The sequence below is a fragment of the Oncorhynchus kisutch genome, linkage group LG26 (genome assembly GCF_002021735.2).
Source record: "Oncorhynchus kisutch isolate 150728-3 linkage group LG26, Okis_V2, whole genome shotgun sequence".
In the NCBI taxonomy this organism is placed as follows: Eukaryota; Metazoa; Chordata; class Actinopteri; order Salmoniformes; family Salmonidae; genus Oncorhynchus; species Oncorhynchus kisutch.
Window position 1 is genome coordinate 30,627,734 of NC_034199.2, and position 13,927 is coordinate 30,641,660.

At 42.0% G+C, this 13,927-nt stretch overlaps 1 protein-coding gene across 1 annotated transcript; it reads left to right on the top strand.

Moving 5' to 3' along the window:
- Nucleotides 1–5,854: 5,854 nt before the first annotated feature.
- On the top strand, nt 5,855–12,657 carry LOC109870969 (LON peptidase N-terminal domain and RING finger protein 2). Its single transcript, XM_020461696.2, has 10 exons — nt 5,855–7,198; nt 8,345–8,463; nt 9,202–9,324; nt 9,999–10,160; nt 10,245–10,573; nt 10,702–10,816; nt 11,119–11,240; nt 11,357–11,678; nt 11,810–11,959; nt 12,070–12,657. Exons 1-10 carry the CDS (start codon nt 6,460–6,462, stop codon nt 12,226–12,228), a joined length of 2,340 nt encoding a protein of 779 aa, XP_020317285.1. The 5' UTR covers nt 5,855–6,459; the 3' UTR covers nt 12,229–12,657.
- Nucleotides 12,658–13,927: the final 1,270 nt, after the last annotated feature.

Here is a 13,927-nt window from a genome sequence, read left to right on the forward strand (position 1 = left end):
GACATAATACAGAACATCATTAGACAAGAACAGCTCAAAGACAGAACTACATACATTTTTAAAAAGGCACACGTAGCCTACATATCAATGCATACACACAAACTATCTAGGTCAAATAGGGGAGAGGCGTTGTGCCGCGAGGTGTTGCTTTATCTGTTTTTTGAAACCAGGTTTGCTGTTTCTTTGAGCAATATGAGATGGAAGGAAGTTCCATGAGATAAGGGCTCTATATAATACTGTAAGTTTTCTTGAATTTGTTCAGGATTTGGGGACTATGAAAAGACCCCTGGTGGCATGTCTGGCGGGATAAGTGTGTGTGTCAGAGCTGTAAATAAGTTGACTATGCAAACAATTTGTGATTTTCAACACATTAATGTTTCTTATAAAAAGAAGAAGTGATGCAGTCAGTCTCTAATCAACTCTTAGCCAAGAGAGACTGGAATGCATAGTGTTAATATTAGCCCTATGATTACAATTAAGAGAAAAATGTGCCACTCTGTTCTGGGCCAGCTGCAGTTTAACTAGGTCTTTCCTTGCAGCACTGGACAGTAATCAAGATTAGACAAAACTAGAGCCTGCAGAACTTGCTTTTGGAGTGTGGTGTCAAAAAAGCAGAGCATCTCTTTATTACGGCTAGACCTCTCCCCATATTTGCAACCATTGAAGCTATATGTTTTGACCATGACAGTTTACAATCTAAGGTAACACCAAGTCATTTAGTCTCCTCAATTTGTCAATCTCTCCTCCACTTTGAGCCAGGAGAGATTGACATGGATATTATTAATATTAGCTCTCTGTATACATCCAAGGGCCAGCCATGCTGCCCTGTTCTGAACCAATTGCAATTTTCCTAAATCCTTTTTTTTGTGGCACCTGACCACACGACTGAACAGTAGTCTAGGTGCAACAAAACTAGGGCCTGTAGGACCTGCATTGTTGATAGTGCTGTTAAGAAGGTAGAGCAGTGCTTTATTATGGACATACTACTCCCCATCTTAGCTACTGTTGTATCAATATGTTTTGACCATGACAGTTTACAATCCAGGGTAACTCCAAGCAGTTTAGTCACCTCAACTTGCTCAATTACCACATGATATATTACAAGATTTATTTGAGGTTTAGGGTTTAGTGAATGATTTGTCCCAAATACAATGCTTATAGTTTTAGACATATTTAGGATGAACTTATTCCTTGCCACCTACTCTGAAACTAGCTGCAAATCTGTGTTAAGTGTTGCAGTCATTTCAGTCGCAGTAGTTGGCATGTATAGTGTTGAGTCATTCGCATACATAGACACTCTGGCTTTACTCAAAGCCAGTGGCAATTCATTAGTAAAGATTGAAAAAAGTAATGGGCCTAGACAGCTGCCTTGGGGAATTCCTAATTCTACCTGGATTATGTTGGAGAGGCTTCCCTTAAAGAACATCCTCTGTGTTCTGTTAGACAGGTAACCCTTTATCCACAATATAGCAGGGAGTGTAAAGCCATAACACATACGTTTTGCCAGCAGCAGACTTTGATCGATAATGTCAAAAACTGCACTGAAGTTTAACATAACAGCCTCCACAACTTTTTTATCATCAATTTCTCTCAGCCAATCATCAGTCATTTGGGTAAGTGCTGTGCTTGTTGAATGTCCTTCATGATAAGCATGCTGAAAGTTTGCTATTTTACAGTAAACAAATTGACAACATTGTATCTGGTCAAACACCATTTTTTCCAAAAGTTTACTAAGGGTTGGTAACAGGCTGGTTGGTTAGCTATTTGGGCCAGTAAAGGGGGCTTTACTATTCTTGGGTAGCAGAATGACTTTTGCTTCCCTCCAAGCCTGGGGGCACACACATTCTAGTAGGCTTAAATTTCAAATATGGCAAATAGGAGTGGCAATATCGTCCACTATTATCCTCAGTAATTTTCCATCCAAGTTGTCAGACCCTGGAGGCTTGTCATTGTCAATAGACAACAATCATTTTTTCACCTATTCCACACTAACTTAACAGAATTTAAAGTTACAATGCTAGTCTTTCATAATTTGGTCAGATATACTGGGATGTGTGGTGTCAGCATTTGTTGTTGGCATATCATGCATAAATTTGCTAATCTTGCCAATGAACAAAAATCATTTAAATAGTTGGCAATATAAGTTGGTTTTGTGATGAATGAGCAATCTGATTCAATGAGTGATGGAGCTAAGTTTGCCTTTTTCCCAAAATGTAATTTAAGGTGCTCCAAAGCTTTTTTACTATCATTCTTTATTTCATTTATCTTTGTTCTATAGTGTAGTTTCTTCTTCTTTTTATTCAGTTTAGTCACATGATTTCTCAATTTGCAATTTTTGCCAATTGGTTGTGCAGCCAGACTTATTTGCCATTCCTTTTGCCTCATCCCTCTCAACCATACAAGTTTTCAATTCCTCATCAATCCATGGGGATTTAACAGTTTTACAGTCATTTTCTTAAATGGGTGCATGCTTATTAGCAACTGGAATAAGCAATTTCATAAATGTGTCAAGTGCAGTGTCTGTTTGCTCCTCATTACACACCACGGACCAACAGATATAGTCATTGCATCAATTACATAGGAATCACTACAAAACTTATTGTCTCACCTCTGATACAGTATATTAGGCCCAGCCTTTGGAACTTTGGATTTCCTAGATATGGCTACTATATTGTGATCACTACATGCGATGGATCTGGATACTACTTTCAAGTACATTTCTGCAGCATTAGTAAAGATGTGATCAATACCCTGGTAGGTTGACTGATAACCTGAACCAGGTTGCACGCACTGGTTACTGTTTGAAGCTTTTTCTTGAGTGGGCAGCTTGATGAAATCCAGTAATATTTCAAATCACCCAGAAAATATACCTCTCTGTTGATATCACATACAGTTGAAGATGGAAGTTTACATACTCTTAGGTTGGAGTCATTAAAACTCATTTTTCAACCAATCCACAAATGTCTTGTTAACAAACTATAGTTTTGGCAAGTCGGTTAGGACATCTACTTTGTGCATGACACAAGTCATTTTTCCAACAATTGTTTACAGACAGATTATTTCACTTATAATTCAGTGCATCACAATTCCAGTGGGTCAGAAGTTTACATACACTAAATTGACTGTACCTTTAAACAGCTTGGAAAATTCCAGAAAATTATGTCATGTCTTTAGAAGCTTCTGATAGGCTAATTGACATAATTTGAGTCAATTGGAGGTGTACCTGTGGATGTATTTCAAGGCCTACCTTCAAACTCAGTGCCCCTGTGCTTGACATCATGGGAAAATCAAAAGAAATCAGCCAAGACCTCAGAAAATAAAATTGTAGACCTCCACAGGTCTGGTTCATTCTTGGGAGCAATTTCCAAATGCCTGAAGGTACCACGTTCATCTGTACAAACAATAGTACGCAAGTATAAACACCATGGGACCATGCAGCCCTCATTACCGCTCAGGAAGGAGACGCGTTCTGTCTCCTAGAGATGAGGAAGGCTATGTTACCAATTTTAACCGTTTAATGTGTCTGAAGGTAGAATTCTGCCTACCCGGAAGGTCCATAAAGGTCCATAGAACAAATCAAGTGTACCTATTTGCCTACCTCTGGCCAACCAGATAGCTCAGATCATCATGTCTGCACAGTTTCCTCGTGCAATAGACTGGAAATTGAAGCCTGGAACGCACATCAAAGTTGATAATGTTAGATTTCAAAACTTTTAAAACCAAGACCACAGAGTGACTCAACAAATATAGCAACAAGCTGCTATTTGTATGAGTAAGTTCATGTTTAAGTTGTTATTCAGCACTGTCAACACTTACATGCATTTTATGGCTTATAAAACTGTTTGTTTAAAAAAACCTTGCATAGTTATTATTGGTGGCTTGTGTATTTTTTAATATCGAGGAATATTTCACTTTCTCTGGTCATAGGAGTAACAAAATTAATTGGTGCATGATGCAGAAGAAATGCAGTGCGACTTAAGTTTGGTTGAGAGAATGCCAAGAGTGTGAAAAGCTGTCATCAAGGCAAAAGGTGGCTACTTTGATGAATCTCAAATATAAAATATATTTGGATTTGTTTAACACTTTTTTGGTTACTACATGATTCTATGTGTTATTTCATACTTTTAATGTCCTCACTATTATTCTACAATGTACAAAATATTGAAAATAAAGAAAAACCCTTGAATGAGTAGGTGTATCCAAACTTTTGACTGGTACTGTATATTATGCTCGCTCAGCTGTGAGTAACATGTAATACAACAAATGATTTATACCAGTGTGATCATATACCTACAATTTTGAAATATAATTTCGAAATGGTCTGAGAAGAACAACATTGGCATGGCAATTCAAGCGTAGCCAATATGCAATGATAATATATTGGGCCTATAACCTACTGTACAAACTTCATTGCTACAGAACTGTTTTAATTGGTTAATGTTGCATAGGCGAGATCTTTTTGTTAGCATAGGGTTACGTTGAAAAAGATCTGAATGGTAGATCTCGGCTTGCATTTCAACTCAAAGTGATCTCGACTCAGAAATGGTCGGTAACCACTGCTTTAGACAATTGAGTCATGGATTGGGTATGTGTGCCATTCAGAGGGTGAATGGGCAAGACAAAATATTTAAGTGCCATTGAACAGGATATGGTAGTAGCTGTCAGGCTACTGGTTTGTGTCAAGAATGGCAATGCTGTTGGATTTTTCACACACAAACAGTTTCCTGTGTGTATCAAGAATGGTCCACCACTCAATGGACTTCCAGCAACACAATACTTACATGCAATTAGGAAGGTGTTCATAATGTTTTGTATTAAGTGTGTATAGTTCTATATAACTGTTGTACATTCAGGAAAATAACCCTGAGTGTTTCACAATATGAGATGTGAGCAATAGACACAGTGTTCCTATGACAGATGGATTGTGTCATAGACTAGACAGGTCAAACAAAATGAGACTTTTAAAGAGTTTAAAAGTCTCATTTTTACCTTGAGGGGTGCAACAACTGTGTGATATAATCTCAAAACAAAACATTCTCTCTGAAAGATAAAGGATGTACTTTCGTAATGTGATAATTCCTATTTTCTTTGTTTAGTTTAGACCATTGAGGTGGGTAGAGAAGCAGCCAGTTGTTAACATTCACGAGGCCCCCCTTACAAGGGCCGAGCCCCCAGATTACTTCCTGTAATCCTACACATGGGGGAGACAGAACATTTTGTATCAGAACGAGTTTTATAACTAATCTCATGCTATAAAAAAATCCCATGAGGTTGATAGAACATGTTACCGTTTTAAAGCTAATTTCATATTATTATAAACATTTTGCTAGTGGCAGCATCATCGTACGAATGCGAAACGTTGGGAGATGTAAATCAACATAAAAGCGGAGCCTTATGCAACTTTCAAATTACACAAACGCTATTGTTACCTGGCTGAGAGAGGAAGAGATAGTTAGGAAGAGTCTTCCACAACCATTACAAAATTATACATTTTGTACTACTTAGCCTGCTATCTGAGTTGGTCATATTCTTGTTATTATCATATCGAATAATGCTTAAATTAAATTTCTGTTTTGAAAATGGCATCCACAGCAATTTTGACCACATTTTCAAAGGATAAGATTATAGTTTTCCGTGTCTTAAATCACCGCAATATGTTTTGAAAGTGTTCTCAAAACAAATGTATGTGTTATTCTCGCTTTGCTTCTTATGTACATTATTACATAAAACAATGTATCCCACTGGTTGTTACATGAATTGAGTGCCGGGCGATTTACAATGTTGACGGTATTGGGGTATTTCCAATGTTGCGTCGTAACCATATAATGGACCAATGACGTTTCCGAGATAACCACACGTGCTTATGTGCGCGGCGATGCATCTCTGAAATTGAATTCATCATCTGCAAGATAGAGTACAGCGAGGACCAGATACGTGCCTTTTAATTGCATTTTTTCCTAACAGTTAGAAGTTAATTTGGCTATTTAAACGGAGTAGTTCATTTGCAAACCACCGATGAAGGATTTGAGCTGCCAACAATGTTTTGCTAGCCAGCAATTACAGACCGCCTCCTTGCTGTATTTTGAGGAGGCGTAGCTAGCGAAGTTAACGTTATGTCACAGATTGGAGGTTTGGTTATGTCAGCCAACTAACGTTAGGCACATGGGAAATGGGCATTACGGTGCTGTAATATAGAATCTGTATATATAGGTTGACAAAATGGGAAGTCTCCATACGAGCTATTTTGACGTTAGTCACAAGCTCGGTGCATGTTCTATTCGGATCTCGCGGAATAAGGCCTACTAGTTCTTCTCTTGGAAAACAACACGGGTCTTTCACAATGGGACAGGTAAAAGAGTCTGACGTATTTTTCTGATGAGTAAGGAGTGTTTTTGTCCGAATATCAGTTAAGTTGTCAACACTTCTAGCTAGCTATACGTTTTATAGTCCGAGACGAAAATGGAGACGGGAATCCAAGCTCACCAGTTTGTCCACGCGGTATCCAGCCCTAGAGCAGCGGGTATATCCACTGAAATGCTCGAGGTGGCAGCGGAAGCAACCCGGGCAGGTGACTACGACCTTGCCGCGGAAATCTATAGCTCTCAGCTGGTGGACCTCCAACATCCAGACCGGGGTATCTGTTTGCTCAAAGCTGACGCTCTTGCCCAGGCCGGGCGAATAGCGGAGGCGCTTGACTCGTACTGCACCGCGGCCAACATTGGCAAACTTCGGCCGGACGAATTGCAGCTTTTGGTTGTAAACATAGCACGGACTCTTCGCGAGAAGGAGCTAAACATTCATGGGAAAGCAACGAGTTGTCATAAAAGTGGGAATGGAGACGATGGTGTCGATGCCGATACGGAGGCATTTGAGGACGAACCCCTGGACTTGTTTTCGTGCCGTCTTTGTAGCTGTTTACTGTCAGAACCAACCACCATGGAGTGCGGCCATACGTTTTGCAAACATTGTTTAGAAAAAGAAACTGTCAAAGACTGCATACAATGCAAACATAAACTGAACAAAGACGTACAGATCCTACCCATTGGGCTTAGAGTAAATGTCATCCTCAGTAGTTTGTTGGATAAATGGTTCGACTCTGAAAGTAAAGCCAGGAGGCATTGGATAGAAGGTGAGGTCTCTCAGAAGAAGCACGACTACACAGATGCTTTGGAGAAGTACAACAAAGCCTTAAAACTGGGTAAGATAATGTCACATTTACAGTTGGGATAAGCAATTTTCGGATTCTTATGTTTATCAACAGATTATGTATTTTATGTAACCCTTTTACCGATTTAAAACCAGATAGATCTGGTAGACCAGATGACCTACTTTTCACTATTTTCACATCGTGTCACCGATAGGGGGCGACAATGCACTGCATCTTTCGAAGCAATTATTTCATAAACCAGGTAGTCCCCACTCCCCGATTACCTAACCCACATTTCTACTCTGACTCCGAGTCTCATTACCCCATGGATTGATATAATATTAATTGCATAGTGGTTGTGCTGTTACATTAAAATGGACTGAACTCCATTCAGTCTTTCCCCCACCATCTATCATTTTACCAACATGCTCCATGTGTTTCTTATTTAGGGAAGCTGTCGGGATTTAGGTCGCTCCCTCCTCCTCCGCTCTACCTTTGAAGCTCTACCTTTGAAACACCCGATCAGCCCTGAGCAGTTCACTCCCTATAGATATGGACAGGAGTTGTTTTCCCAACTGTGTGACCTGAGTTTGACCAAGAAAAACTCAGGCCCCTAATTAGTCCCTTAGAAAAAAAACTTTTGTCCTGACCCTTAATATAGAGAGAGCATTGAGTCACAGTCAGGAGTGAGAGTGAGCCAGCATCAGTGTGATTAAATCCTTTGGCGTTTCAGTGGAAGCTGGCCGCAAAGCAGCTCTGATCGACTCCATTCTTTCTGCTTTAATGTCAGCTACTGACCCGGTTGTGTAAATTGGGGCACAGCGGAGTCATGTCATCCAGAGATTAGCCAAAAATAGACAATCATTAATCAGAATGTTGACCTTATCGTATCTCCCCTCCCCACTAGCCAGAAGGGTGATACATGATATTTGTAGGCCTAATTCCCAGCACAGATTGTGCATGGGAGATTACAGTGCAATATTCTAATTCAAGGAAAATGTTTTCTTCTGTTTGCACATGGTAAAAGCATTTGGTTGTTGTCTGACTCACTGTAGGATTGTCTGTGCATTTACATGCTGGCTGCCTGCCCAGTAGCAAATGTCATACTGTGATAAACATCCAAAGTCACAACAATGTACCTGTTTGAAAGGGTGTAAATTCAATTTTCTCATTCTGCTTGTTCTCTCTGTTGTGCAGCGCCATCTGTAGGTCGGCTACTGGGACAGCGTGCTGAGCTACACTTGGAGAGTAAGAACTACAGCCAGGCCATCCAGGATGCAGAGAGCCTGTGTAGACTCAACCCTCTCTGGCCAAAGGTGAGAGAAATAGATATGCAACTCAATCTACCCAGCAGAGTATAGACTACTAGATGTCCTCTGTATTTGTGGGCCTAAAATATTAATGTCTCTGTCTAGTTATTCACATTTGAGTCATTTAGCAGAGGCTCTTATCCAGAGCGACTTACAGGAGCAATTAGGGTTAAGTGCCTTACTCATGGGCACATCGACATATTTTGTACTTAGTCGACTCTGGGATTCGAGCCAGCAACCTTTTTGTTACTGACACAACGCTCTTAACCGCTAGGCTACCTGCTGCGGTTATGTAATGAACACACACTACCTCTCCACAGCCACAGGCTGACCCAGCTAACACCCAACACATTATACATGCTTAGGACTGTGTAGCTATGTATGTGTTAAAGTATGATTTGGAGGCTGCTGTGTGTTCACAGGTGAGATAGGATGCTACATGCTTGTGTGCATGTTAATATGCAAATTACCACTGCTGACAGACATGCAAAATAGAACAGAGCTGAAACCCAGGCACTGTGAATAGGGAAGAGCTTATGTTGACCTGGTTGAAGAGCTCCTGGATGTTATGACAATAATTACCAAGTTGGGGATTTAATTCCCATGTTTTGCCGTTTAAAAAAAGTTAACTTAAATTGTTTAGGAAGGTCATTAACAATATTCAGAGAGTGCCAATAGAGTAGTTCCTACTCTCTTTTGTGTGTCCCTACTCAAAATGTTTTTCCTCTCGCTGTGTTCTCTCAGGCCCACTACATCAAGGCCTCAGCCCTGAGTAAAGCCAACCGCAACGATGAGGCCTTAAAGGAGTACTTCATGTGTGTGGCACTGAAACCTGATTGGATGATGGTGAAGCTGGAAGCCCAGAAGGTAATACACAATTTTACCCCCCTTCAATTGAGCATTCCAGTTGAAGCTTGTTCAAAAATGTAAAAGGTTTCAAACTCTTTTGTCCATTTATTTCCATCACACAGGCCCAACCACAAACATAATGCCCTTAATGTCACAATAGTATAAAAAAATCACAGTACAGTCAGTTGCTGTGGTACTAATGAAGTATCACTATGTATGATATGACAGTGTAAATCTGTCTCTATGCTTACCAGACAGGATTAGTTTGGTTTTAAATCCTGCTCCACAATAGGTGATGACGCAATGCCCCCATTCCAGCTGTCTTAGCTGGGGAGCTATGCCAACCCTATCCCCTGCTGTCACTGTGGCCTGTTTTAGTATCTCCACTGCTGTTACATTCACTGCAATATGTACTGTCACTATGACAAGACCATCTGTTCAGTATGTAAGCCTTGTCCTTTATTTCCACTGTCACATATTCCCTTTACACTATGGATACTATTTCAAGTTCGAAGTTTTTATTGGCACTTGCACAAGTACAATGAAACGCCTTTCTTACAGAGAGAGCATTGAGGCAAGTCAGGAAGGAGAGCGAGCCAGCGTCACAGGGTGATTAAGAGTTATAAGCTACTTATGAGTGCTATGACATTGTATGAGCATACTTACTGACAGTGTGTGTTCTGTTTTTGTAGGTGCTTAGTGAGCTGTTCTCGTCAGTGTTTGAGAAGGATGGTCAGCCCACTCCCATACATCCTCTACAGGGTGGTCCCTCCACTCGCCTCCTTAAGCCCCCCGCCCTGTACGGCTCTCTAAACCCCTTCACCATGCCACAGAAGCCTGGCTGCTCCTCACAGGTCAGTACATACATGCATACATACACATTTACACCCCCACACACCTATTTCTCCTAGTAACCCCTCTCCTTTTCCATTCTCCAGGACTTAGAGTTCAGAGTGAGTAAGAGTTCTTTGTGCGATGGTCCCTCAGACTCCTCCAAACATCCCCTGTCCCCCAGCAGTGAAGCTGAGAAGCCCTTGCTAGAAGATGCCAAGAGCCTGGCCAGTGTCCTGGCTGCCCAGCCTGCCCCCCCAGGCAGCCTCAAGAGGAGACACAGTGGGGACGGCATAGCCTTCAGCCCTCCCTCCAAACTTCTCAGACCAGATGAAGCCTGCTCCTCCTCTCACCTTCCTGCTGCTTACCTCTGGGGAAGGACGGTGTCCGAAGACCTGCTCGACAGTAGAGATATGGAGTGCTCCCTCTGTATGAGGTAAGAGGACCATCAACCAACCACCACACAATTATATCTTTACGGTTAGCTACTCAGGATGTTTGATTTTCAGTCAATAGTGATAATTACCTCTACTGATAAAGCTCCTGTTATTGTGTTTCTTCCAGGCTGTTCTTTGAGCCTGTCTCCACCCCCTGTGGACACACCTTCTGCCTCAAGTGTCTAGAGCGCTGTCTGGACCACAACCCCAACTGCCCTCTCTGCAAAGAGAACCTCTCCGAGGTGTGTGTATACACATGCATACATACATGCATACATACATACATACACACACACACACAGAGGAAGTAGCTGTGCTCTATATGTCTATGGAAGGCTTAGGGCAGAGCTGGTGATTATGAAAAGGATGGCTGTAATTTCTGTCTTGTGTGATAGATGGTTTAGCGTGACAAAAACAAAGTTGGCACAAAGCTTCCTCTGACACAGGTATTAAACTAGGATATTGGACCAATGTAAAGAAAAATGCACAAAGATGTGGATGATCCAATCAAATGTAAATGTCCTATTCCGCTGTGTAATTCCAGTTTCTGGCCACAAGAGGGTTCAACAAGACCCTGCTGATGGAGGAAGTGCTGCAGCGTTACCTGGGAGATGAGCTGGCAGAGAGGAAGAAGATCCACGAGGAGGAGATGAAGGAACTGGCAAAGTGAGTCACAGATTTGATCATTTTACTTAGCCATTGACTTAATGATAAATTAATCCTTGTAGTCCTGCTTTTTATGCTAATCATTGACCAATCTCGTGTCCCTCCTTCCACCCTAGCTTGAACCAGGAAGTGCCGATCTTTGTGTGCACCATGGCCTTCCCCACCATCCCCTGTCCACTGCACATCTTCGAACCACGCTACCGCCTCATGATCCGCCGCTCCATGGAGACCGGTACCAAACAGTTTGGTATGTGCATCGCTGATGAGTTGAAGGGTTTTGCTGATTACGGCTGCATGCTGGAGGTCCGGGACGTCAAGTTTTTTCCTGATGGGAGGTCTGTGGTCGACACCATCGGTGTGTCCCGCTTCAAAGTACTGAGCCACGGCCAGAGAGACGGATACAACACGGCAAAGATCGAGTACCTGGAGGATAAGAAGGTGTGTACTGGCAAACACTGTGTGAGGAAGGTCATGTATGTGGATACATAAAGTGCATTATAGATATTTGTATCCTCACTTTTGTAAGTTTGGTGTGTGTATGCTAACTGTTTTATATTGTGTGTGGTCAGGTGGAGGGCCAGGAGTTTGTGGAGCTGCAGAAGCTTTATGTCTCTGTGTACGACCAGGCCAGCGGCTGGTTCACCTCCCTTAAAGACAACATGAAGAGCCAGATAATCAGCCACTTTGGACACCTACCCGGGAAGGACCCTGACCCACAGGTACGACACTAACCTAACCATCTCTCTCTCTCGTCGATCTTGGTGAGACTCATGTCATAGTGATTGAGTGTGTTGCTGTTATCAAGTTGACTTCCTCCCTCTCCCTCCAGGGTAATCCCAGTGGTCCAGCATGGGCTTGGTGGCTGTTGGCTGTGCTGCCTCTTGACAACCGTGCCCAGCTCACCATCCTGGCCATGCCCTCCCTCAAGGACCGTCTCATTGCCATCCGCAGGGTCCTGATCTTTGTCACGCGCAAGAGACCCCGATGACCGCTCAGCCGCCACCACAACCGCGTAGACCATGCATGGTCATTCACTCATTCAGTAAACCCACTCAGCTTTCATATGAGGGAAATGCCTTTGACTCCTTTACAAATGGCGCTCTCTGAATCTGAAGAAGCCATTGGGTTGGATTGTAGGGGGTGGGATAGGGAGGTCATTGTTTCTGGTTATCCATCCACCTATCAATGTCCAGTTCACCTGTCCTCTGTCACAATAACTCACTGGAATTATGGACTTCTGTCACGCTATCTCTCAACTTCTTATGTCCCCTCAAGGGAGGGAATTAGAGCACGAAATCAGACTGGTGACTGTCATGATGTGCCAGAACTGAACAGAACTGGGCCGACCAATTAACAGTGTTGTGACTTGGTGTACATTTCTATTTTAAGAAAAATAAAAAGACCTGTACCAAAAACATTTGTGACTGAAAAAGCCAATAGTAAATGTATTGTGTGTTGTCTTCAGTTTGGGTGTTATGTTTCTGTTTAACCCCTGCTGACTCTTGACTCATAAAACCCAGAGTGATAGAAACCTCCAAATGGAGTAGAAAGTGTACATATGAGAATGTGCTCCTGCTTAAATGGCCTCTTCATTTCTACATGACTGGGGAAATGGATGCAAAACCAGATGTTTTGCATCTAGCCCAGTCATATGTACAGTTTAAGTCTGAAGTTTACATACACCTTAGCCAAATACATTTAAACATTTAATGTTTTTCACAATTCTTGACATTTTAGTCCTAGTAAAAATTCCCTGTCTTAGGTCAGTTAGGATCACCACTTTATTTTAAGAATGAAATGTCAGAATAATAGAGATTTATTTCAGCTTGTATTTCTTTCATCACATTCCCAGTGGGTCAGAAGTTCACATACACTCAATTAGTATTTGGTAGCATTGCCTTAAACAATTTAAACTTGGGTCAAATGTTTTGGGTAGCCTTCCACAAGCTTCCCACAATAAGTTGGGTGAATTTTGACCCATTCCTCTTGACAGAGCTGGTGTAACTGAGTCAGGTTTTTAGGCCTCCTTGCCCGCATGCACACACTTTCAGTTCTGCCCACACATTTTCTATGGGATTGAGGTCAGGGCTTTGATGGCCACTCCAATACCTTGACTTTGTTGTCCTTAACCCATTTTGCCACAACGTTGGAGGTATGCTTGGGGTCATTGTCCACTTGGAAAACCCATTTGTGACCAAGCTTTACCTTCCTGACTGATGTCTTGATGTTGCTTCAATATATTCACAATTTTCCTCATGATGCTATGTATTTTGTGACGTGCACCAGTCCCACCTGCAGCAAAGTACCCCCACAACATGATGCTGCCACCCCTGTGTGTCACGGTTGGGATGGTGTTCGAGTTTGCGAGTCTCCCCCTTTTTCTCCAAACATAACGATGGTCATTATGGCCAAACAGTTCTATTTTTGTTTCATCAGACCAGTGGACATTTCTCCAAAAAGTACGATCTTTGTCCCCATGTGCAGTTGCAAACCGTAGTCTGGCTTTTTTATGACTGTTTTTGCTGAGTGGCCTTTCAGGTTATGTGGATATAGATACTTTTGTGCCTGTTTTCCTCCAGCATCTTCACAAGGTCCTTTGCTGCTGTTCTGGGATTGATTTGCACTTTTCGCACCAAAGTATGTTCATCTCTAGGAGACAGAATGCGTCTCCTTCCTGAGCGGTATGA

Bases quoted from the DNA above. Each gene is read 5' to 3' on its own strand.
- LOC109870969 (XM_020461696.2), top strand. From the start codon at position 6,460: ATGGAGACGGGAATCCAAGCTCACCAGTTTGTCCACGCGGTATCCAGC. The intron at 7,199-8,344 runs GTAAGATAATGT...TCTGTTGTGCAG, and splicing joins CAACAAAGCCTTAAAACTGG to CGCCATCTGTAGGTCGGCTA. The intron at 8,464-9,201 runs GTGAGAGAAATA...GTGTTCTCTCAG, and splicing joins TCAACCCTCTCTGGCCAAAG to GCCCACTACATCAAGGCCTC.